This window comes from Anolis sagrei, chromosome 4 (genome assembly GCF_037176765.1).
Source record: "Anolis sagrei isolate rAnoSag1 chromosome 4, rAnoSag1.mat, whole genome shotgun sequence".
Classification (NCBI taxonomy): Eukaryota; Metazoa; Chordata; class Lepidosauria; order Squamata; family Dactyloidae; genus Anolis; species Anolis sagrei.
The window spans coordinates 48575913-48603322 of record NC_090024.1 but is presented as its reverse complement, the minus strand read 5'-3'; the positions used below and the strand labels follow the sequence as shown (position 1 = coordinate 48603322).

Below are 27410 nucleotides of genomic sequence, written 5' to 3'. Positions count from 1 at the left end.
AATAAAGGATATTCAGGCACAATTCTGTATGGTCATTTTGTGAGGAAGAAACATTCAGAATATTTTGGAAACTGGAGTCACAGTTTCCACACTTAAGATGAGCAAACCTTGGGGATCGATGTGAGCTCATAGTAGAGTTAACATCATTGAATGGAATTCTATGTAGCTTATGTATTAAATAACTGCTTTTTATAGAAAACAATAGGAAATCCATAACTGCAACATAGCAGAGGTCGGGCAGTCAAATATAAGCTCCCACAATAATGAGCTGCAGGAAAAGTTTATATTGTTTCTTGCTCAATTTTTGAGGACACCTTGTATCATGGTGAACTGTTGCATATGGAAATCATGTTTTGACGTTGTCGGGGCAATATAAATCCCATCCCCTGTTCTTCTCAGATATATTTCATGCACTCATACCATAAATCTAGTATGGAGCCTCCGGTGGCGCAAAGGGTTTGTTTGGTGTAAATACATAGAATTTTCTTTCTCTCCCCAGATTAATGAATGCTAAACTGTTTTTTAAAACTATTTGATTTAGATAGATTTTTCTGTATGGTTGAAATCAAGGAACTTCAGTTCAGCACCAGTGCTGACAGGTCAGAGGTTTGACTCTGGGCAGAGCGGGTTGAGCTCCCTCTGTCAGCTCTAGCTCCCCATGCAGGGACATGAGAGAAGCCTCCCACAAGGATGTTAAAAACATCAAAACATCCAGACTTCCCCTGGGCAATGTCCTTGCAGACTGCTAATTCTCTCTCACCAGAAGCGACTTGCAAGTTGCTCCTAACATGGAAAAACAAATCCAGGTGCTGCTGCTAAAAGGATAACCTTCTCCCTTTTCTCCCATAATATGTATGAAGGTGTAGTAGAGACCTTTTTTTTTTTTTGTTTTATTCTCTCTAGCATTACAAAGATCTCCAGTGCCATAATCTCTGACCATGTTGATCAAGAAAAAAACAGACATCTGGGATAAATGCTTCCAGTGTACAACTTTAATGAAAATGGTTATCATCTGACATTGATGGGCTTTGTTTCGTGACCATGTCATCTAAACGCTCCAGTCCTAGACATATATCTGCCAGGCAATCTGGAAAACATTGGATCCTTTAAGGGTTACAGTGTTACAATGGTTCTCAACAAATAGAAATCACATTTGCTCTGACAATTTATTTCAGCCTGATGCAACTTGAAAAGGTCGAGATTAATCCCAGAAACATATATATCAGAGTTCTATTGGAAAGGCCAAATCATCTTTAATTGTAGCACATGCTATTTATATTGACATTTAGCCGCAGTGGAGCATTATTCTTTTTATGGCTAATGTTTGTTTGATTCTGGAATTTCCATAATGGCTCTTACTTGATACTCAACTGTGATTTATGTTGCATAACTTAAATGACTTATATATTGCAATGTTAATTTCACTGACCCAGGACATACTGCTGTTATTGCATTGCTGTTACCTAATAATGTTTAACTTAACCAGTAGGTGTGCTGCAGATGGGAATATTATTAGAAAGCCAAAAATGTAGTTAGGAATTTAACATTTCTTATAAGCAAGACTTAGAGACCTATAAAAATGGTTCACGAGCTCCAAGAGAATCAGGATTGATGATTCCCCCCCCCCCCCCCCCCGTCTTTTGGCAATCTCCTCTAGCAATTTTGGAAGTAGTATAATTTCATGTTTATTTTCTTGGGAAGCACGTTCCACAATATTTAGAGAAGCCTAGTTCCAGATATAGATGTAAATCTTGGCGTAGTTCACTTTTCCAACTAGAACCAACCATTCAGACCAACCCTCGCTAGATAAAATTCTCCCCATCCCACTCTTTGTTGATGCTATTGCATTATGGTAGTTTTTTATTTGTTGCAAAAATAAAAATGAAAAGGAAAAACCTTTTTTTTTGGCTTCCTGCTTGGGTGGAAATTTTAGAGAAGACAATTTTTTGATGATTATCCTAATGAATAGCTGTCATCTGTCATATCAAGGGAGAGAAAAAAAATGAAAATAGAGCCTTAATTCTAGGGTTTTTTAAAAATAATATTTCATGTCAAAAGCATTGCATAAAATAGTTTATCTAAAACTGATAAAATAAAGAGATCACAAGGTGATAGATAGTTTTAGACCAAAAATGAGCAACAGCGACTGCATTGTCTGTAGCTTTAAACAATTCTTCCTCTGTGCATGAGGCAGGACATTTTGGGCAAGCAAACATATTCTGAGTTGTTTGTTCTGTTCCATTGTCACACAAGGTGGAGGAATCTGCTAGGTAGTACCATTTAGCCAGGTTGTCTTTTGATCTGCCAACTCCACTTCTGAGTCTGTTCAGGGACTTCCAAGTTGCCCATACTTGGTTTGCCCCTGGAGGAAGATCCTTGTGGGGAGCCATCCAGTTTGAATTGCCTGATTTTGCTGTCAGCAGGGATATTCTTACTGTTGTTGGAAAAAACATTTAGAGGAGTGGTGACTCTCAAGAAACTTTTCCTTGATTTAAGTCTATTGGGAGGAGGCTGATATCCATGAAGTGGGTGGCTTTCACAGTGTTCAAACTTATTTCTCTCATAATTCGCAGCAACAATGGGGGGGGGGGGGTTGCAATGCCAGCTAGCTAATAGAGTCTATCAACAGGTGTAGGTTTAAGACATCCTGTGATTATTCTAGGTAAAAATGTATAAGACTCTGCAGCCTAAGTTTGAAAAAATAGTTTGTAAGAGGATGCATGTGTCATGTTATTTAGTTTTAGGCACAAGGATAAAGGCATAATGTGACTTGTGTGCCCCAAATTGAATGCCAATGAATTAAAGATAAGCACATGCTCCAAATATGGCATGTTGGGTGTTGAATCAAATTTGTTTCAATCAAACACAAAGTAGGATTAAAATGTAAGGGTACACATTTTTGTATTGTGCAGCATTTTCTGGCCCCAGGAGATAGCCTTCATGCCCATATTTCCATTTCATCTGAATGAGGCCAACTACTGGTGACCAGAGCATGTGGCTTTTGCTTTGCTCAGATGTGGGTCTTTTATTTTATTTTCTTGCTCTCCAAGTTGGATTACAATGCTGGAATAAAAAACAAAAACAAAAAATAGAAGTACTCAATGCAAAACCAAAGCAAAACAGCATTATTTGTATCTCTTAGTTGCTGCTTGTTTTGGGTGAAATTTTGTATGTAGCAAGTGATTGAAATTCGAAGACATATGCCAAAATCCTGTATCAGATAGCAAGCTACCATGTCACTGATGTGATCTGATCCACCTTAACAGCCAGTCACAACTTAGGGACAGATCTGCAGTCTTGACAAACAGGGCACTGAAAAATGGCAGATCCAATCCCTCACACTAATGATTAGCACATGCAAGGATCCTGCTTGGGGGAAAGGAGGGGCAGTACAAGTCACATGTTGCCAGTGCATAACATTGCTGGCGGGAGGGGACTAGGTATGTCATCTTTCAGCACCTCACTAACCAGCTCTACAGAACTCCATTCCTCAGTGCAGCTGGATGAATGTTAAGGTGAGATTCAGGGCATATTCAAAGTGCTAGTTATCACCTATAAAGCCCTAAACAGTTTGGGTCCTGCCTATCTTTGTGACTCCATCCGCCTCTCCCATGAACCGACACAGGCTATAAGATATGCAGGGGTGACCCTCCTCTCGGTCCTGCCACTGTCACAAGCACAGTTGGTGAGGACAAGAGAGAGGGCTTTCTTGGTGGTGGCCCCACAACTTTGTAACTGGGTTGTTGTAGGTTTTTTCGGGCTATATGGCCATGTTCTAAAGGTATTTTCTCCTGACGTTTAGAACATGGCCATATAGCCTGAAAAAACCTACAACAACCCAGTGATTCCGGCCAGAAAAGCCTTCGACAATACAACTTAGGAACTCCCTCCCCAGGGAGATTAGACAGGCCCCAAACTGTCCTCCTTTTGTAGGGCCTTGAAGATGTGATTCTTCAACCAAGCCTTTGAGAATATTTAGCCCCTAGTTGTCCTGTTTAGTAGTCACACAATCCTGCACTTTATCCCCTCCCCATTACTGCAGCTGGCACTTATTTTATTCCTAATGTTTACAACCCCACAATGATTATAGTAATTTGCCACCACGATTAGAGGATCGCAGCTTGATTGATTCTGAATGGATGGTTTTATATGTGCATGTGTTTTATTTTATTGTATTCCATATTATGTTTGTTTTTAGGCACTTTGTGCCATTTGTAAACAGCCCTGAGTCCCTTTGGGGAGATGGTGGAGGGCTATAAGAATTATATATACGTATACACACACTATCATGAAAATGGTACCATGATTGTAAGTGTGAATAGGAGACAATTACAAGGTAGTAAATCTAACTTAGGATATTGTTTGCCAGCTGTTGCTTTACAGTTGTGCAGACCATGATGTCAAATAATTCCTTCATTGTGTTACAGAGCTGTTGGATCTATAACAAAATATGGCTCTGGAGGAGAGAAATATTTCATCCTCATCCATGAGATTTGAAAGACTGTCAGAATGTCCACCCTTGCTATCGGAAGCCCATTGTATTAATCTAGCTATCTTTTGAAATCCTAAGCTATGTTTGCTGCAGGTGTTGAGAGAAACAATCACAAAGTGGTGGTTTTCTGATGTTTTAGGAAAAGTAACATCACAACCACAATCACTGCAGGGAACCTTGAGAATGTTCCTAGCTGCCTAGTACCTTTTTGTCCTTGTTATCTGCTCTGCCATGAACTGAAAGGATAATGTTTGGTGGAGAGGAAAAGGCTCTCACTTGGTAATACTTAACTGTTTGGCCTGGAAAAATACTCCGAATGGTATAAGGGTGCTTTAAGTAAAAGCTGGTAAGCACCCAGGTACAGGCTTTATCTCTGATAATGAAGCACATGCAGGGATGTTGCCAGATAGAGCACTTTGAGTCTTGACAAACAGCAAGTCAATACTGATCTTAGCCAAATTTAATCTTTCTCTTGATAGTTTACATGGGCAATTATGTTCAGGCTTAAGGTAAGCTTCAGTCAAGTAAAAAAAAGCCGTTGTTTTGCAGTAGGATGGAGCTGCATGCAAGCTGCCCTTTACTGTTTCAGCTTTGCTTTTTCTTGGCTTGAATTGACAAGATCCACTTTAAAACGTGGATGAATTGGCAGTCAAGTGGGAAATCTGTAGTACAATGTGATTGCGATTCATGTTTGTGTAAGTTTACACAAAGCTGCAGGTTTCTTTAATTAGGGAACTTCCCTAACAGAATCTAAAATGTCACCAGCAAGTGTATGTTTTGTTTTGTTTTGTAGCACGGCATTTTGAAGCATGGTATTTCATATACTTGAAAAAGAAATTAATCTGCTATGGAGAATACCCTCAAGTCACATATAAGGATGAAATGTTAATAGATGTATATGCAAGAAATCTCATAATATTATACCACTGCTGTAAGATAAGTGATCACTTGGTTGACCCAAACTGAAAAATGTCGTGCTGGTTTATGCTCATTTCTATCAGTGGCAGAATTAACCATATATGCTGTTACCCATCTGGCAGGATACAGCGTGAATACCAGTTTGATAGAGTCTGCACATTTTGACTTTATCTTAACAGCTGCTTTACAAATGTTTTCCTACAATGTCATTACTTCAGGAAGACCACATAAATTCAGCAAGCAGCACTATACTGGAATATATATAAAAGGAAGAAAATAGTTGTGTTAAGTTATTGCTTGTTCCTTAATCTTATACAGCCATAGCTAATAAACTAGCAGGCATTTTCTCTCTGGCCAGACTTGAATCCCTTACTTGTAAGAATAGCTGATAATTATGCAGGCTATGATCAGATATTGAAATTACAGTTTTATGTGTGTTTATTGAGTAAGATGTACTGAATTCCCAGACTGCAGAGGTCTTGCTATTCTTTCTGGAGGACAATAGTTACATTTTTCTAGATTAGTGGTTCTCAATCTTCCTAATGCTGCAACTGCTTAATACGGTTCCTCATGTTGTGGTGATCGCCAACCATAGAATTATTGGGTTGTTGTAAGTTTTTCAGGCTGTATGGCCATGTTCCAGAAGCATTCTCTCCTAAAGTTTTGCCTAAAGTTTTGCCATCTATTGCAGGCATCCTCAGAGGTTGTGAGGTCTTATAATTATTTTCATTGCTACTTCATAACTGTAATTTTGCTACTGTTATGAATTGTAATGTAAATATCTGGTATGCAGGATGTATTTTCATTCACTGGATCAAATTTGGCACAAATACCTGATATGCCCACATTTGAATACTGGTGGGGTTGTGTGGGGATTCATTTTGTCATTTGGGAGTTGTAGTTGCTGGGATTTACAGTAAGCCTACAATCAAAGAGCATTCTGAACTCCACCAATGATGGAATTGAACAAAATTTGTCACACAGAACTCCCATGATGAACAGAAAATACCGGAAGGATTTGATGGTCACTGACCTTGAGTTTTGGAGTTGTAGTTCACCTACCTCCAGAGAGCACTGTGGACTCAAACAATGATGGATCTAGACCAAACTTGACATGAATACTCAATATGCCCAAATGTAAACACTAGTGGAGTTTGGGGAAAACAGACCTTGACATTTGGGAGTTGTAGTTTCTGGAATTTATAGTTAACCTACAATCAAAGAGCACTCTGAACCCAGCCTACAATGGATTTCCACCAAACTTGGCACACTACCTACATGGCCAACATTGAATACTGATGGGATTTGGGGGGGGGGGGGATTGTGTTCTGGGAGTTGTAGTTCACCAACACCAAAAAGGAAGAGAAGAACAGGCAGAGAGATCTTCAGCCTTCTCTGGCAAAAGGGTTCCTAAGACTATCAGAAATATGTGTCTGATGGTCTTTGGCAACTCCTCTGAAATCCCCATCACGACCCCCCCCCCCAGGGGCCCCAACCACGAGGTTAAGAAACACTGTTCTAGACCTTTTGTGATAAACCCAATGTACATTTAAATATCATGCTGGCTTCTTCTGTTTTTCATGATTGTCCACTTAATAACTGCCTGTTTCACTGCTTTCACATAAAATAATACATTTATACCTTTCTATACATAGGCAACTTGATTTGTGAGCCAGTGTAGTGGTTTGAGTGTTGGACCACAATTCTAGGAGACCAGGGTTGGATTGGGTGTCCAAGAAACCACTGCATCATAGACACTCATGGGGTGACCTTGGGCAAGGGATATTTTCTCGGTCTCAGAGGAAGGCAGTAGTAATGACAATGTTTCCTCTGAACAAACCTTGCAAAGAAAATCCTGTGATACGTTCATTGTAGGATTACCACCAAACAACCAAGTCTTTGGCTGCTGGTATATTTACCGGAAGATATTGTCTCATCATGGATTCTACTGTAAGTGCAACTGCCCGCTGAAATACCTCTCATTCATCACCACTGGGAATTGCAGTTATCATCAACATCTGGAGAACTCCTTGATGAATGGAGAACCACTTTTTTTCCTAGACTGCCATTTTGATCTCTATGTTGCAGTTAAATGAGGAATTATACTGGTCCATTCGGCATATCGGTTGAGCTCAATAAGCATACTGATAGAGCAGAATTCTCCAGCTGTAAACTTAAATCATAGGAAGCAGGAGTCTACTCTCTTTCCTCCATCTTCTCCATGGATGCCCAAAAGCATTTGGGTGGAGCCCCACTTCCATCGTGTGGTATGGGTGTGCACCCAGGCATGTTACTGGGGAAAGAAGGAGCAACTTCCGTACCTAGTGAAGGTAAGGAGAGTCAGAATGTGTCCATATGCAATCCCTGATTGGAAAATGAGAAGATGGAGCTGTACCCACAAGTTGTTGCATGCCTGGGCAAACAGAATTGTATGTGAAGGTGCATGATACCTCTTTGTGCAACATTCAAGAAACATATTTTTGTACCTGTGTGTGCATATCATCAAAAGAATTTCTGTAACATCTATTTGTTTAGTGGAAGTGTAGCTTGTTGGCAATCAGTTACACTTGGTTGAGTATCCCTCTAATCTGAAATGATTGGAAATGATTTCTAATCTGAAATGATTGATTTCAGATTTGTTTAGATTTTGCAATACTTGTATTTCTATATCAGCACATAGTGAGATATTTTGGAGATGAGACCTTGGTGTAAACACTCAAATGATTTGTATTTCGTATGCATCTTAAACATAGCAGAAAAGTAGTTTTGTTAACTATATTTAATCATCTTGTTCATGAAGTAAAGTTTGCATCCACTGAACCATCAGAAAGTAAAGGTGTCAGTATTTAAGTTACCCATGGAGACAATTTTGGAGTATTTCAGAATTCCAGGTAATTACTCATGAAAAGTAACCTTGAGCATGATTCCTTAAGGGAGTTATACTCCAATGGAAATGCTAGTAATTTCTTCAGAGGAAACACTCCTTTGGCTTTAGGATGAAGATAGGGGTTATGATTCGGCTATCTACTCCTCTCAGAGTAGTGCCAGTGAAACTCTGGGTGTTACTCCATGTGTAATATCCATCCCGACTGAACATGGGACAACGGTAAGCATTTTTTTAAAAAAAATGAATTTGAATACATTTGAATGCTTGTACTTGCATTTTGTTTTGCATTTGTTGTTATTTTTAGAACATGATCAATGGGTGAAGATGGTGTGTGGTATGATGTCTCACATTATTTTAAAATAAGTTAAGGAGTAGTTCCATTTATACCATCTTACAATTACAAACAGCCCTTTGAAGGCAACCATAAGGCTGATGTGGCCCTTGGTGAAAATGAGTTTGACATCCCTGGTAGCAGATACATAAAGAGCAACGCCTACACACAGAGATAGTTTATGACATACTTTTTATTGACATTAATATTTGCCTCTAGTTTGAACCTTGTTTGGCTACTGAATAAATGGTGACAGAACAGCCTCTCCAGAAAAGATGCTGATAATACAACACTCCCCCAGAAAATTCTGTCAAAGTTGATTCCCATAATCACAAATTGTCTGCTCTTTTTGTGGAATTAATCAGAGTGGGAAATTAAATTTACCATAACAGAATTAAAATAAAAACCAAATTGTTAATGCTGGTACATTACTAAAGTACTGAACATAAAAGACAATAAACTATGAATCTAATCTTGAATTCCTACATGGATTCTAGACAAGAAAATTAGAACTCAGCTATAGTCATCTGAATAATCACATTGGATCTGCATTATTTATTATTACATGCGCAAGTGATTCAAGTTTGTACATTGCCTGATTTTATTTGAAAGCAAACATACTGTACCTTTGGGGCATTTTACATGGGGATAACTTAGAGAGATTGGATAAATACAGTGTCTCTATTTTGCATCAGAAACAGAAGCCAAATGGCTACCAATGTGATCAGCACATGGGTTTCAAAACCTTGCCACAGTAAGCATCTCTTGTGATGAAACAACTATTCTTGTAAATGTCCCCAAACACTGAGAGATGCCTTGTCTGGCTGATCTCACAGTGTGGGACAAGCCAATGAAAAGAAAGGGAATGATGAGAACCAGCTCACCCCAAACATAATCTGATACTTGCTTGGGATGAAGAGAGGGAGGGCTCAAAGGGGGAAGAAGGGCTCCAAAAAAGAGAGGAGTGCAACATAAATCGGGAACAGGCAGGTTAACTCTTTCCTGTGCTGTCTGACTGATAAGAAAAGCAAAACTGTCTACCTTCCAGTGCTCAGAAATGTTACTTTTTTCAACTGCAACCTTCTGAATCTGCCTGCCTGCACCAGCATGGCCAGTCAGCGCATGTGATGGCTGTGGGATTTGGAGGAGTTCCCATGTAAAACAATGATTTTAAAGATTTCTAGGGAGGATATGGATGCCCATTTCCTTTAGGAGAATTATGGAGCTAGCAGCATCCAGGATGGACTCATCTTAAAATTATTTGCTCCTAGCTATCCATGACCTAAGCGCTTAAAAATTACTTGGTTTTTGTCCTTTCTTAGTCATTATTCTACTCCTTGACCATCCAGTGGTTACCAAGGAAGTGGCCTTGTTTCCACTACTTCCTAATACAGCCTTTTTCTTATTATCATAGCTGAAGCATTTTTGGTAACTTGATATTTTGGTTGTCTTTTTCTGTAGTAATCCTAATTCACTTTGAGGGGCAGGATGATATCTGAATGTCTAAGACATCTACTTATGACTCTGGCTATGTTCCAGTACCTCCTGTAGACCGAATGGGGTGTGCATCCTCTCTGTTGTCACCTGAAAGCAAGGTAATTTACCTGTACATATGCAGAATGGTTTTCCCATAGAAGATATTGAGGAAGTCTCTGTGCACATTCCTATTTTTGAATGTGGCTCCTAAGTAAGTTTTCCTATCAAAGCCTTTAAGAAAAAATGCTTTTATGTGACCAGAGAAACATGGGGAGGTTTCTTAAAGATTCTGCTCCCACTGCCTAATTTTCTTTCTTTCTTTTTCTTTTTTTGGTCTCACAACAGTATATGAAGTGCAGAATAAATGCTGATTATCTCCATTTTCTGAGAGGAAAGGGGAGGAAAGCTAATTTGGCTTTATTCATTTTACTGTCAAAACTAAAAGTGTCCACACCAGCAGCAAATACATTGATGCCAACAAAAGTAGTTTAAAAAATCCTCTTTAAGATGCTAACAAATTTACTTACAAACACCTATATTTATTATTTCATAAATAGGCGCAACAGCTTCCATAAAAAAAGATTAAATACAGACACAGTATGAAGAAACAATAATACATAGCCATATGTAAAGGTTATAATTTAGCTGTTTCCAATCTGTTTCTGCATCTAATAAAATACCAAGAAAGCATTTTGGCAGTTTTATACATAAGAGGACGTAAATGACGTTTACTAACTGTTACACATAAAGTGATAAAAAAGCAGTTTTAGGCAGTACAAAATAAATGTGTTTGCTCTTTTCCCAACACTAGACTTTTCTTTTTGTATAACTAAGGACACAGTGCCAATTTCTGTTTAATTAAATTCATTTGGGAATAACTTTTTTTCCTTTTTTTCTTTCAAAGAGTTTGAAAATATAGAACTATTAGTCAGTTGCTTAAAAATGAAGTAAAAATATGAATGTTTGCCAATTTAACCCCCTTTGTGAAATCAATAAACTGGAATGAGCCAGTTTCAAATTACAATTAGCTACAAAAACATTCACATTTTATACTCTAGGAGAGTGTAACATAGATGCTATTTACAAACTTGCTATGACTGCTACATCAAGCCATTTAAAAAGTCTTTAGTAGTTTCATATAAACACACCCATTATGAAAACCAATGGAAAATCCAGGACTTTTTATCCAAGACATCTACAGTTGCTAAGGCAGTTACTAGCGCAGCACTTCACAGCAAAAATAAAAACCAACAGAATATCAGAATGGTCCAAGCCTCCTTCCTTAAAGAAGAAAAGCAATGTCCATTAAAGGATGTTGAAGGAGAAAGGGGAGAGGAAGGAAGGAAGGAGGGAAGGAAGGAGGGAAGGGGGAAAGAGGGAAGGGGTGGAGGAAGGAGCAAGACTATTTCTTTTCCCAGAGTGAATGACCCACCAGCTCAAATAGTCCTAAGTGCTTAGCAACTTATATTTTCTAAATAAATGCAGAACTGCCTTGACTGCATGATGCAATCTGTGATGGAAAGACTTCCCTGCATTCCTCACTGGAAAGAAGAGGTGCTTCGTCATAACATTTTCAGGTAAGGTACAATGCTTTGTCCCTCTGCATGGCCCTGTTGTAAAAGAGAAGGGGGAAACAAGAGAAGGCAGCTTAGTGATAACATTCAACATCAAAAATTACATAGTCCCTTGAAAATCAACGTTTTGGTATCTCAAGAATATCTCATTTAATATATGCCCTGTTCAAATTCTCACTGAACTTTGCTGGAATTTTGTATTTGTTCACCTATACATGCCCATGAGAAGTGTATTGTTATGTATATATGTATGTTGTTTGCTTTCAAGTTATTTCTAATCCATGGCAACCCTAACAGGAATCTATTATGGAGTCTTCTTAGCAAGGAGGCTTGCCTTTGCTTTCATCTACAGTTGAAACCAAGGTCTGAATGGCTGGGTAGGCATTCAAACCCTAATCTCTAGTTCTAGCCCAATGCTTAAACCACTGTATCATGCTGGGCCATTATACTGTGCCAAAGAGGAATCTTTGAAGGGAAAGTTGAGATCTCATAGTTTTAGGATCTGGTATGATGGAATGTTAATAATTTGAAGCAGCTGAAATCATTTGGTCCTTTCCAGAATATGCAGCTATTATCCCATTTTTTGGACAGGGACAAGAGAAATATATATTTTACTGCCACTCAGGTTGCAATGGTTTATTGTTAAGAATGTGTCATTTTCTCCATCTGGCAATGGTACATAAAACATACCTGAATGACACTCAAACAAACTAAACTGTGTGCATATCACAAGACAGGAACTTAAAGTTGGCTCAATATGTGGGAGGCTACAACTCCTCCCTCTAGCTGTATACCAAGTAGGGAAGGTGGGTGGGGCTATAGCCACAAGAGTCAGAAGCTTTCCAAAAGATTCCAAGACTTACTGCATAGGCATAGGAAATTGCCATATGTGTGATTTTACAGAGACCACAAAGAAAAATAAAATGTAGCTCTTTTATTAAAAGCAAGCAAGCAAGCGGCAACTTGTTTGTTAATTATTTCCCTAGAATAAGGAAAGGTATTCAAATCTAGTAATGTTATCTAGATGGTGAAACATAAGACATAACTCTTCTTGTTGCCTAGAGTTTGTTATAAATATTAGTCAACACAAGATGGCATCCACTGGCTGCTTACCCATTACTGCAGTAATCATTATTCCAGTCCACACTCTGTGTTGGGGGATTTCTGCACCCTGAACGAACATACTCCATTGCTTGGGTAACAACTTGTGCAGCTGTAGATGTTGGGTTGATAATATTCTGGTAGTCTGGCTGGAGAGTAAAACCCTACAATGAAACAAAAGTAAAAAAAATGCTTTGGTCATCCAACCTAACCTCTTATATGCATTGATCAAGTACCAAGTTTTATTTCTGCATTCTCAGATATGAAGCAAAAGGAAACTAGGATTCTTAATATCTTTTCAAACAGTCATTTTTGTAATTGGTTGAGAAGGAATGCTAGGTAACACACTGCAATAGTGTAGAACTCAGAGAGAAACAACAGAGACATTTTAAAACCATGAAAAACAACTCATTCAACACAGGAAAATAAAAGAAAGGTTTGTGTGCTTCTCATATTTCGATTCAACCAAAGGATGCACTATTAGTTAATTCCAAGAATATGCAACAGAATCTTTTTGAAGGATGCTGGCAGCAGGTGGCTGAGTGTTTTATTAGACTACACCTATTCACGATTATTGTTCTCAAGCCCCTTTTATATGGTTCAGTCACAAAAGGACCATCTGCTGCTTCTTTTATTTGCACTTCTTTCTCAACTACACAAAAAATCAACTCAAGCTTTTTAACAGTTGTTGGACTAATGTAGCAAAAAGCAGCCAAAAAAAGCAAAGGAAAAAAAGCTTAACTTGCTGTTGTTTTCACTGAGGAGGTAGCATGCCTAAATGTTGTTTTCCAAAATCAGCAGACCTGATCAGATTTTCAAGAATAGTATGCATTGATTTTTCCATGAAGCAGTTAGCTTAAATAAACAAAGAGTGTTGCTGAAAGGCGAGGAGAGCTTTATAGTGCATCATAATAAACCACCAACTAACGCCTTCTCCAAGAGAACACACTAGATTGCTCTAAAGAGATAAATTTCCCAAGGACATTGGAAGAATGTACACTATCTAAAGAAAAGGTAACATCTGGCTGAACGAAGCCTATTTTCTTGTAACTTGTAACCTACAATTCACATCTGGCAAATACAGTAAATATTTAAATTGAGAGTTTTCTAAATAACAGGCACAAGGAATAAATAGCATTAGCTATAATTTTTACTACTGCCACTCAAGAGATCCAATGTGTGGAAAATAAATACTGCCTTTGGTACCTGTATATCTGCAAAACTTTATTGAGAAACCAACCTACAATATGATTGTTCTAGGTCACATGTGTCACACTCAAGGCCCCTAGTATTAGGTCTATTTTTAACAGCAATTCCCAAGTAAAAACTACTTGTAGCTGGATGGGTACCAGTTAATTGAGAGTCTACTGTAGTAGTCTTTATATTTTCTCCAATGAGCCCATTCAACTGAGCACGATGTATTCAGTGGGTTTGTCCAAAGTAATAATGAAGTCAAGGAGACTTAACAACATGATTCTTTACTCTGAAATGAGCCAAGAGTTCAACTGGGCTTACACCCAGAAAAAAAAATGTGCTGAAGATTGCAGCCTAAATCAATATACAGACATACCTTGCTTGAAGGCGCTTCACTAAAACAGCGTTTTTCAATTATAAAGCACTGCTGGCCAGAATCCTCTATGGCAGTTACAAATGTGTAAGCAGGGTTATGCACTTGTGACTATTAAGTATTCATTATATCTATGTAGCCCCTAATCTGTGAGCTCTATAAGTAATTGTGAAAGTTCTTTAATCTCTATTTACCAGGAAGCAGCAGCTGTGATCGACAGGGGTCTATTTGTCTGTCAATCAGGAAGCAGCTGGTTGAGAGTCCTGCCCCATTGCACAGGCAATCTCCAGCATAAAAATATGTTTTTAAGTTTGTATGTGCACTAGCAAGTAGAAAAAAGACAGTGATTTGCTTTATGATGATATTTGCTTTATAGCTGTGACCTGGAACTTAACTTTCCATATTAAAGAGGTACTATAGGAAAAACCAGTACTATAGAAAAAACCTGGCCTATTAGCCTCTTTGCATCTTGAACTATATCTCTTGGTCAGGTGGCAACTGTCACACTACATAAATTGTGGTTTCCCTGTTCATGAGCATGTATTGGAGCAGACAATGGTAGCAAGGCAAGTATTTTGTATAGGATACGTTGTTCCAGTTGTCAAGTTTGTATTTTCATATTTACATATGAATTGCATTCAAACTGTCTGATTTGATTCTTATATTGCATCTGTCAGTAACAATTAGTGCCTATTTTGAAATTTCTACTAATTGTTTTTTTTCTGTTTGTTTCTTGTTCTGTGTACAAACCTAGTCGGTTATTGATACAGACGGAAAGCAATAAAATACCATCATTTTTATCAAGGTTCTCTTATTAGTAAAGAATCCATCTTTCCAGAAGAACAACAAGGCAATAAAATAGCTCTCCAGCAACAGCTCTCCAGTGTTCTGCCATTTATCAAATCTGATTCAGAAATCAGGTTATTGTAATAATGCTTGCTGAACATGTACATGCCAAAGCCAACCAAAGAATTTCAGAAATGCAAAAGACAACAAAGAGTGCTTAAATTCCAATTTTAGTAGCCATCTCAAGCAGTTCATGAAATGCTCTGGCTGCCACATGTCACTCTGATGCAGAAATATGTGAACAGTATTTTACACAAAGGACTTTACAAACAGTGATGCAATTAAAAGAAAAAAGAAAACAGAAAGAAAGAAAATGGGTGCTCTCTGGGCTAATGAGACTGGGCCCAATGTTTTGCATTGTAATGTCCAAGATACAATCAGTAACTGTTTTGCAACATGGCTTGAATTTTAAGTTTCATTTTCTTGTGTCAGATTGAAATAAAAACAGGGGACTTGATAAAGATTAATTTGATGTCAGGCGGGACATTTGCTCTTTAATTAGATTTCTGTATCCCTAGCTGGGGTTTTTGTGTGCAACTGGAGGCAAGTACTAAAAAGCCTGCAGCAGAACCTAAACTGTGATCCTCATCTCTACACTTTACCAGGAACTAATTTCATTTCCTGCCTGTCTGGAGAGGAATTTTCAACAGGCATCAATGTTTTTGTCTTCACAACTGATTTATTCATCAATCTCAATGTGATGTTTTTTAAACCTTTAAATTACATCCAAATCCTAAAGCATCTGTTTATTACACACGGAAATTGAAAATCTGTCTGTGTGATATCATACAAAGATTTTCCCTTAAGGTTATAAGGACAGTTGACAGATATTAATGATTTTTCTCTCCTGCTCTTAACCACTTTCTGAAACATGGAGTGGGGGTGAGGATGGTGTATATATGTGTGAGAAGGAAAGAGTGTGTGTGTTGGGGAAATACAGGACGCCCAAATTGTTGAATGAAGTTGATGTTTCTTAGAGTGCGGCTGGTAATAAGTAATGGTAAAGTTGCATTATAACCAGATAGAGAGAAAGACTAAAAGGACTGAAGGCGAGAAATAAAAAGAATAGAGTGAAAAAAGTAAAATATTGCCCAGAGATTAAGTTTCAGATGAGACAAGAATAATCATTTCTCCAGAGTTTGCAGTCAGCTCCACAAAGTGCTTTTTGCACTTCCTTCTAGAACAGTGATTCCCAACTCTGGTACTTCAGGTTTTTGGACTTCAACTCCCAGCAGCCTCACTCACTTTGGCCAATGGTCAGAGAATCTGGGTTTTGAAGTACAAATCACTTCGGAGGACCAGCATTTTGAGAATCACTGTTCTAGAGCACATCTTCTGAAATTTTCTGAAATTGTGAGTCCCTAACTGAAATTGGGGATTGTGAAAATTTGTGGAGTCTGACGCCTAGTGGTTGTTTTCAAAATTTACACAAATCTGTTAGCAAATACATGCAGCAAATGCTTCAGCTTTCCCATGATGCAAACCAAGCATGCCAGATTTGCATGAAAAATGTCGAATATGCTTTACATCCTGCAGTATCAAATATTCAGCCAAAATTTAATTCTTTCTGTAAAAATAAACAAGCTCATCTTTCCCAATAGAATGCAAATTTGGTTAATTACAAGATTATGTATATTCCGAAGGATTTTTAAAAAATAATTTTATTTATGATTTATTATCAGTAATTGTTTGATTTGTATACCTATTTTACCTATACACCTTTTCTTGGGTAAAAGGGGTCCCGCGCAGAAATAAATTAAGAAACTCTGTTTTAGAGCAGGGTTTCTTAAACATTTTTTTTGCTGGTTGCCCCCTTTCCCCCCCCAAAATGTTTATATGACCTATATCTATAAAATAAAATTCAAAATATGCCTGCCTGTATATTTCGGGATATAGCTTGATGGATCCAGACCAAAATTGGTACTCAAATCCATCATGACCCAACTTGAAATACTGGAAAAGTTTCAGTAGGATTGGCAGAGGATGATGGGAGTTGCAGTATGCCCACATCCAGAGAGCCCTGGAGAATCCCACCAAAGACGGATCTGGATCATTGCCACTGGTGATGATATGGAGTGATTGGAATTGCACCCCATTAAAAAAAATTACTTCTAATATTTAACGTTACCAAAAAAAAAAAAACTAACCAAGGGTACCTAAGTTAGAAGGTATATAAAATAGGTATAAAAATCAAACTTTTACAGATAATAAATCAGCATTTGCAAGGCTTGCTAAACAGGCTGTCCTTTTTGAAGATGAAGTTGACTAAAGGTGCATGGCCAGATGGACAAGGAGGCCCTAGGCATGGAGAAGTTGACCAGAAAAGACCCTAGACAAGGAGGCTCCAAAAGTACATAGGCAAGGAGGCCCTAGGCAAGGCAGCACTATGGTGGAAATTGACCAGAAAGGCCCAAAGGCAAGGAGGCCATTAGGAGACTGTCAGAATGTTGTTACTGTTGTCCAATTTTTGGGGTCAAAACATTGAGTGAAGAGGTCACTCATTTGGGGTCAGGACCACAGTTCAAGAAGCAGTTTTCTAGAGGACCACTTAGCTCTTCCAACCGTTGCCTTTTGAAGGAGTGGGAGAGAAGAGTCACTAGAGGGAAAAGTTGAACAAGGTCCACAGTGGAGAAAAAGGCCAACAAGAAAAAAAATGTTTGGAGAGACAAAAGTCAAAGAACAGTAGTGTGTGTAAGGGGCTGCAACGGAGGATATTATTGCTGGCAATTATATAAATACTACTTCAAAACAGGTAACAAAAACAATTTGATTCAGGGAAAACAGGGAACTTCAACACTCTAGAGCAGCCTTCTCCAACCTGATTTCCTCCAGCTGTGTTGAATTGCCATTTCCTTCATTTTTCTGCTATCATAATGCTCTAGAAAATATTTCAGAGGTGGAACAGATCTGACAGATAATCATTTCAAAAGCCTACAGTAATCATACAGTAATCCTTACTGAGTATTTTGTTGTAATGTAAGATTATGTGTAATGTAAGATTATCTCTATCAATATTTTTGTTTCCTTTTAATAGCAATTCTCTTGGTATTTAACATGGGGTCTTCACGCACATTAACAGGACATTGTATCATCATAAAATAGTATATCTACATTATCGAGCCACACAACAGTACAAACACTGGCACCAGAGTTCTGTTCTCTCGAAGGCATGATAAAATATATTTGGTGTTCAAAAAAAGTTTTTAAAAGATTCCAGTGTTTTTACAGTATGCTTTATTTTCATTGACCACAATGTTATTGGATAAACCTCTGACCATTACAAGACACTTGGCTTAATTATCTAGACCTCTTCTACATTGCCCTTTACTAATGAACCCCATGATTTAGAAGGTAGCATCTGACATGTGACCTCTGAGAAACTTAAGACAGAGGCAATTGGTGTAGATAAAGGAACAGCATAATAGATTCATTATACCATACATAAGTTAAAGCACATTGAAAAAATAATTGGGGAAAGTTATATAGACTGAAGTCCTAAATTAGCTGTCATCACTTTAGAAAAAACTTGGGCCACTTAGTGAATACTAAATGAAAACATCTGAATAATACACAGAGTCTGGCCAGGGTCATAAACAGAATACATCTGAGATGAAAATACTGATTGCAGGTTGTGATATAAATGGATGAAATGCCCTTAGCCTCTGTCTAATGCTGACTAGCTGTTTCAGAAACAAAGAACGTATCAAAGATCCAAGTGAATGGGATTCTTTAGGGATGAGGGGAAAGTAATCTGATGTGCTATTTTAAACTACATACAATAGAATAATTGTCATCTTATGTGTTTTGATGAGCACAAGAACATAACAGTGCATTTCAGAATGATTAATGGAACTATGATTTTCGATACTGTGTCTCTAATTGCCATTACTTTCCCTCTCCATTGTCTATATATGAGTTAAAAGTAATTAAAGTAGAAAAAAGCAACAGCTCTGGATCATCTGTCCCCTCATTCTATGGAATGAACGAGTTTTTAGTTTGTAGACATCACTGATGTTGGAAGTATCTCTGTGGAGTCTGCTTTGAGGCAGAAAGTAGTAGTAGAAGAAGAACTTTATTTTTCTACCCCACCTCCATCTCCCCACAGGGACTTGGGGCATCTTAAATGGGGCCAGACCCAGGCAGAATACAATTAAAAACAGAACAATAGCGAATTTCAAATTAAAAATAGCACAAAACAGCATAACAGTAGTAAGTGGGTGGGCATATGCAGAAGGTCCCAGGTTCTCCAATTTAGGGGTAAAAACTTGCATCTAAGGGCAAAAACAAAAAAAAAAACCACCCCTCATTGCCAATCACAATCCCAATGATCCTTGAGTCCCAAGTTTTGAGAGAAAGGTGAGATGTAAATCAAGGGAGGAGTGGAATATTTGTACATATAAGCAACAGCCAAAATCAATTGGAGGACACCTCAGAAGCTGACTGATGATTTTGTTTGTCATCAAAGTTGTGGATACAGATCACAGGCTCACACTGCAGTTATGTCTACACAGTAAAGCAACCACTGGGCTTTTCTCCATGGGAAAGGCCTATCTTTAAGCATTATAACTGTAGCTAGCTACAATATGAAATCAGGAACAAAGAAATAAGAAAAGGTACATAGGTATCCATGATGTATCCAAATGAACAGGATTATAAAGGATTAAAAACATTAGATATGACTTACTTGTTGCATTGTAGGTGAATGTAAAGCAGACTGGACCTGCATTGGTAGCTGGTTCCCAATGGACTGCTGCATTGTAAGTGGCTGGTGTTGTTGTATACTGAGATGCGGGTGGATTGGAGGACTCATCTGAAGGGATGGAGGAGGAGACACAGCCATGTTGGCTATGGAAACAGTCACAGGCATTTGGTTGTTAGGCTTAGGCGCTATATTCCTAGGAATATTAGGATGTATGGCTGTTATGTGAGGATTCATTCCTGCTTGTTGGTGGTAATGGGAGCTTAGATACAGTGCTGAATGAGGCTGTGTAGATCCATGGAACACAGACTGCTTTGCATTCATCATCTGAGGTTGCTGGGATACCTTAACATCCACAGGTTCATTGTAGCTCTGCCCAGGAAAGAAAAGGGGGAAAACACAACCAGATAACACTTAGACACCGATATGTGTGGTTATCCTGACAGGCACAGTAATTGACTCAATATACTGGCTTTAAGCTTGGCCTACTTTACCAATCATCAAAACCCCGAAGACACTTTAGTAGAAGCCTCTAATATTCTTTTGTTATGTCTATAGAACAAAATGTATATCACCATCTACATGTACTTTCTTGGAGTTCATCACTTCCTTCTTTTGGATTTAGAACTGTATTCTTGTTTTGAAGGTGTTTAAAAAACACTCAATTTGATTAACACCAATATGAATTCTCACAACAAGATGAATATTAAACTATTTTTAAAAGAAAATAAAATTGATGTTTTTCGTATGCCTGCATATTTGTAGGTAGTTTTAAAAAAACCTGGTTTACTCATGAATTTTAACTGGTTAGCCAAATCCCCATGCTAAGTCTACGAGACACAAAAAATTAAGAGTCCCTCCAGAACTGCAAGCATTATCTCAAGCAAATATTGACCATTTATTCACACTGTCATTACTTGCAGCAATAGCTGATGTAGTGAAGCAACCAAGTTGGGGAGGGGGGGGGTGTTGAATGCTCTCATTAAGGAGGCCAGACTTGGTGGAGGTGGTTGACAGGGGCGGAGCTGCAGGCTATGGAAGGCAGCTCTGCCCCCTGCTGTGCTCTTTGCTTCAGCGTGAGCTAGGAGGCAGGTTTCAACCCCCCCCTCAAATTTTCACCCCCCAATTTTTCAAACCCCCCCCAAAATTTTCAACCCCCCCCCCCCCAAAATTCAACCCTCCCCAAAACATTTTTCTGGCTACGGCCCTGCTTGCATGGTATAACTGGGAGTAAAGATGGGGGACAAGCTAAGCCTCTTCTTCAAGGGGGGGGGGAATGAGGGAAAACCCTGTTAAATTATTTCACTCTTAAAATATTGAGGGAGTTGAGGAGCACATCATTCCAGCACCTTACATTGATCCCAGAAACAGGCAAAAAGTGCAGTTCTTTAAAAATTGCTATCATATGGGCACACTTGACTGTACCAGTTTGAATTCAAGCAGCCAGATTCTCTATTCATTGAACTTTCTATATTTTAATCTTTTACTGAACGTATCTTTTAAATGTGTTTGAAGAAATTTAACTATTTTAAGCATGTTTTTAATTATGGAGATCTTTAATTCATTTTTAACTGTTGTAGGCATTGTTTTAGTGGTATGTCAAAAATTATTATGAGTCACCTAGAATCCCATTTTGGGAGAAAGGTACGATATAAATGGCATAAACAAACAACCTTGAAAGCAATGTATAACAAATTTTAGTAACCTAACTTTTAGTGCTTAGATCAGTGACAGCTTCCTATGAGGTCATTCTCTTTGTCCCACTAGGAGTCCAGGGTATTCCTATATAGCTCTATCCCCAGATTATAGCAGTGACTTAGGAGCTGTAGTCATACAGTTAGGTCACTGCAAGATCTCACAAACTAGCAGCAAGTTTACCAATTTACCAATTTCTAGGGCATTATGGCAACAGATATTTAAAACAAGAAAAAATGCTAACATTTTTTTGTTAAATAGACAAACATTTTATTTGTTTTTAATAAACAATGGAAAAGTGATTTCACTAATAACTTTCATGTAACATTTACATTTTTGCTCATTTTCTCTCACACTCATTTCTCTCCTGGCTGACTTATAAACTAGATGTGCTCACATAAATTCAGCAAAGAGTAAGAGATTAACTCCCAAGGGCTTGCCAGTGGATATGTACCTGAATAATAATTCATCTCTTAGGGAGAAGTTGAATGAATAAACTAGTGAAAGGTGAAACATGCTGCAAAAAAAAAGAAGAAAGACAAAATGTTCCTTTGAAAGGAAACTGTACTATGTCAAAACAAGGGCTGGAAGATGCATGTATGCCCTTATTCTATAACCTCCATGTCACACTTGCTCCGTTTACAAGTCGAAATAAGTTTAACGTTACTCCAGGCACTTTGGGGTCACTGGAGCCTGTGAAGAACCATTTGTATTCCTTCTGATGTATGCACCATCACCACCAATCAGCCAATATGCACATTACAGAAATTGGTTCATTATGCACAGTGATCTACAGTAGAAAAGATAACTTCATCTACCCGAGTCAAGCTGTAGTAATGATGGCAACAAAAATGTATTTTCTCTGGTAAACTGAACAAAATTAAGTAGAAATGGTAAAGGGAGTTCAGTTCTCTTGTGCACAGGATATGTGTCCCAACCACTGGAAACAGTATCCTATTGTGCACACATTGAAAAATGACACTTGAAATGTTAACACAACAAGAGGTATATAAAATGTTTCTCTTTTCTATTAGAGTGAAGTAAAAGAAAGTGATGGCAAATATGGTTTTCATGTTGTCTAAGAAAAGGAAATGCAACACAGTCGAGTGAGTGTTAAGCTGTCTTAGACTTATGGCAACCCTATGTGTGAGAGACCTCCAAGAAACCATGTCATCAATAGTCCTCTCAAGCCTTGAAAACTCAGGCTTACAGTCTCCATGACTGAGTTCTCTTCTACACTACCATATAATCCAGATTATCAAAGCAGATTATCCACATTATCTGATTTGAACTGGATTATATGAGTCTACACTGCCATATAATCCAGTTCAAAGCTAATGATCTGGATTTTATATGGCAGTGTGGAAGGGGCCTGAGTCTATTCATTTGTAATGTAGTCTTTATCTTTTCCTACTGTCTTTTACCGTATGAAACATTGTCATTGATAGGGAGTCATGTTGTCGTATGATGTGTTCAAAGTACAATTGCCTTGATTTGGCCATGTTGTCTTCTAGGGAGTACTCAGGACTGATTTGTTCTAGGATTCATTTATTGGTTATTTTGATAGTCCATGGTATCAGTGGAACTCCTCCAACACCATGTACCACATGAGCCGATTCTCTTGCTTTCAGTTTCTTTCATTGTCCCCCTTTCACAAATATTCATAGAAATCATAAATACTGTAAGGCCCTATATCTTTGGGGCCAGTACCCACAGTTTTGTTTACCCACTATGGAAATATATGGTCTTTCTGGGCATTTTCTAAGACCTTCAGCATGGCTCTATGATATTATTGGGCCAGAAGTCCTTTATTTTAATTTAATTCGTTGTTATCTGTTGTTATGCGTATCCACACATTTGTTTTAAAATCTTGTATGATATTAGCACTTATACGATCAGCACTTTAACTTACTATATCATTGGACTACTATTTCATGAGTTTTAGCACCTTAGTCTTTTTAATTGTATCATCTAGCTCTGAGTGTGCTAATTATTCTGACGGTGCTAATTCACCCCCGTTTTGATTGATTATTATTGCAACCTATGTGTGACCATCTTGAATGTGCTGACCGTTCCTGATGGTTGCTAATTAATTAATCCTGATTCCATGATCAATTGGTTACTTCGTGCACTTTATTAACTGTTGTGATCTTGCACTTTATGCCATTAGCACTTTAAACTATTTCTTGTGCACTTAGCCACTATAGCACTTTAAATTCGATTGTTACAGCTAGTGCTGAATCAGGCCTCCATGACGCACTTTAATTAATATCTTGGGTCACTTAAGCCTTCGCATTTCATTGCTGCTCTACTGTGTTGTGCTAAAACATCATCTGTATTTCAACAGCATAATTCCTTGTTCCAACTGTGCTTAATAACTACGACCTATGCTATTACCTACGTCTTGGCATCTGTTAATTTGGTTGCTAATTGTATATGTAGGTAAGAAGGAATGGAATAGTACGAGGGATCTCGAATATGACCTAACGGGACTGAAGAACACGTGGAAGGCAAAGCTATGGCAAACTGAAACTGTAACATGGCATGTACACCACGATGATCCCTGGTTTATTAGTATAAGTACCAAATGCGTCATGGAGGAGGGAGAGGCTTCCGTTAACCGAGGAGCCCCCATAGAAGTCGTGGTGGGGAAGGGGAGATACGGGAAAAGGAGACCTTTAATTCGGCCTAGGGAACGGGGAACAACTTTAGTAATTCCAAACCGGTCTCCTGATACGGTAAGTAGGTGTAACCAGGATGGCGGTCCCTCGGGATTGAAAGTGGTGCTGTTGAACGCCAGATCTGTCAATGGCAAAACAACTTTCATCCAGGACTTAATCCTGGATGAACGGGCAGATCTGGCGTGCATCACAGAGACCTGGCTGGACGAAGCTGGAGGTGTAAACTTGACCCAGCTTTGTCCACCCGGGTTCTCTGTGCAGCATCAACCGAGATCCGGAGGGCGGGGAGGCGGGGTTGCAGTAGTCTATAGAGATTCCATTTCTCTGACCAGGACCCCCATCCCGCAGTCAACAAATTTTGAATGCGTCCACCTGAGGGTGGGTGACCGGGACAGTTTAGGGATTCTGTTAGTGTACCGTCCACCTCGCTGCACTACAGTCTCCCTACCTGAGCTAGCGGGGGTAGTCTCGGACCTGGCATTGGAGTCCCAACGGCTGCTTGTGCTGGGGGACTTCAATGTCCACGCCGAGGCTGCCCTAACGGGAGCGGCTCAGGACTTCATGTCTACCATGGCGACCATGGGTCTGTCCCAACAAGTATCTGGCCCCACCCACAGTGCTGGACATACATTGGACTTGGTTTTCTGTCAGGGATGGGAGGAAGGTGGCGGTGTTGAGGAGTTATCCATCTCTCCGTTGCCATGGACCGACCACCACCTGGTCAGCTTTAGACTTACTGCACCCCCTAACCTCCGCAGAGGTGGAGGACCTATTAAATTGGTCCGCCCCAGGAGGCTTATGGATCCGGAGGGATTCCTGATGGCTCTTGGGGAATTCCCCGCCACCTCGGTTGGTGATCCTGTTGATGCCCTGGTCGCTCTCTGGAATGGGGAGATGACTAGAGCAATAGACACGATCGCTCCAGAACGTCCCCTCTCAAGTAGCCGAGCTAAACCAGCCCCTTGGTTTACTGAGGAGCTGGCGGTGTTGAAGCGAAAGAAGAGGGAACTAGAGAGCGTGTGGCGTTCGGATCCGAGCGAGCCAAACCGAACACGGTTTGTGTCCTTTTTAAGGTCATATGCCGCGGCAATAAGAGCCGCTAAGAAGACCTTCTTCGCGGCCTCTATTGCGTCTGCAAAGAACCGTCCGGCTGAACTGTTCCGGGTTGTCAGAGGCCTTTTAAAACCCACCATCCAGGATGGGTGCCCTGATGACTCGGCAGCTCGCTGTGAAGCTTTTGCTCGGTTCTTCGCAGACAAAGTCGCTTTGATCCGCTCTGGACTGGATGCCACATTAACGGCAGTCTCTGAGGATGTAACACGAGCATCTGCTTGTCCGATTTTGATGGATTCATTTCAATTGGTTCAAACCGAGGATGTGGACAAGGTGCTTGGAGGAATGAGAGCTACTACATGCATCCTAGACCCCTGCCCATCCTGGCTTCTAAAGGAGGCCAGAGGGGGATTGGCCGAGTGGGTTAAGGTGGTGGTTAATGCCTCCCTTCGGGAAGGCATTTTTCCAGCCAGCTTAAAGCAAGCTGTGATAAAACCGCTGTTGAAGAAACCATCACTGGACCCCACTCAATTGGTAAACTATCGGCCTGTTTCCAATCTTCCCTTTTTGGGCAAAGTCATGGAACGTGTGGTGGCCTCACAACTCCAGGCATTCTTGGTAGACACGGATTATCTAGATCCGGCGCAGTCTGGCTTTAGGCCGGGACATGGTACCGAGACAGCCTTGGTCGCCTTAGTGGATGATCTCCGTCGGGAGCTCGACAGGGGGAGTGTGTCCCTGTTGGTGCTTCTCGACCTCTCAGCGGCCTTCGATACCGTCGACCACGGTATTCTTCTGGGACGCCTCGCAGGAATGGGCCTCGGAGGTACTGCTTTGCGGTGGCTCCGGTCATTCCTCGAGGGTCGGTCTCAGAAGGTGTTACTGGGGGACTCCTGTTCTACCCCACAACCGCTGTTTTGTGGGGTTCCTCAGGGTTCAATATTGTCCCCCATGTTGTTTAACATCTACATGAAGCCGCTGAGCGAGATCATCCGGAGTTTCGGGGTGCGGTGTCATCTGTACGCAGATGATGTCCAGCTCTGTCACTCCTTTCCACCCGCTACTAAGGAGGCTGTCGAGGTCCTGAACCGGTGCTTGGCCGCTGTGACGGTCTGGATGGGGGCGAACAAATTGAAATTAAATCCAGACAAGACAGAGGTGCTCCTGGTCAGTCGCAGGGCCGAACAGGGTATAGGGTTACAGCCTGTGTTAGACGGGGTCGCACTCCCCCTGAAGACACAGGTTCGCAGTTTGGGTGTGATCCTGGACTCATCGCTGAGCCTGGATCCCCAGGTTTCGGCGGTGACCAGGGGAGCATTTGCACAGTTAAGACTCGTGCGCCAACTGCGACCGTACCTTGGGAAGTCTGACTTGGCCACGGTAATCCACACTCTGGTTACATCCCGCCTTGATTACTGCAACGCTCTCTACGTGGGGTTGCCTTTGAAGACGGCCCGGAAGCTTCAACTAGTCCAACGGGCGGCAGCCATGGTATTAACAGGAGCAGGGCGCAGGGAGCACACAACTCCTCTGCTGTACCAGCTCCATTGGCTACCGATCAGCTACCGAGCCCAATTCAAAGTGCTGGTTTTGACCTTTAAAGCCCTAAACGGTTCTGGCCCTACATACCTATCCGAACGTATCTCGGCCTATCAGCCCACCAGGACCCTAAGATCTTCAGGAGGAGCCCTTCTCTCCATCCCGCCTGCTTCACAGGTGCGGCTCGCGGGAACGAGAGATAGGGCCTTTTCTGTGGTGGCCCCCCGGCTTTGGAATGCCCTCCCTATTGAACTAAGATCAGCCACCTCGCTAATGGCATTTCGGAAAAATCTAAAAACTTGGATGTTCGAGCAAGTTTTTAACTAATTTCCGATGTAAGGTTATTTTGACCATGGACTTGCAACCAAGGATAACGAACTGAATTACGATTTTAACTATGAGATGTTTTCGACTTGTATTGGTGGCCCGATACTAAGTATGTTCATACTATGTATGTTTTATGTCTTGTATTTTGATATCTTATTTTATATTTTTAAGTGACTATTGTATTTTAACAAGTTGTAAACCGCAATGAGTCGCCGCACAGGCTG

The 27410-nt window shown here is 39.9% G+C and overlaps 1 protein-coding gene across 4 annotated transcripts in view; it reads right to left on the bottom strand.

The window, feature by feature from the left end:
• Positions 1-8803: 8803 nt before the first annotated feature.
• The window catches only part of TOX (thymocyte selection associated high mobility group box), a 236137-nt gene continuing 217530 nt past the window's right edge, over positions 8804-27410 (bottom strand). For all 4 annotated transcript variants that reach the window (XM_060775365.2, XM_060775366.2, XM_060775368.2 and 1 more), the window contains 3 exons: positions 19877-20263; positions 12792-12943; positions 8804-11714 (listed from right to left, as the gene is read on the bottom strand). In XM_060775365.2, coding sequence (XP_060631348.2) covers positions 11678-11714; positions 12792-12943; positions 19877-20263 — 576 coding nt within the window. In that variant the 3' untranslated portion in view covers positions 8804-11677. The remainder of the gene's footprint in view (positions 11715-12791; positions 12944-19876; positions 20264-27410) is intronic.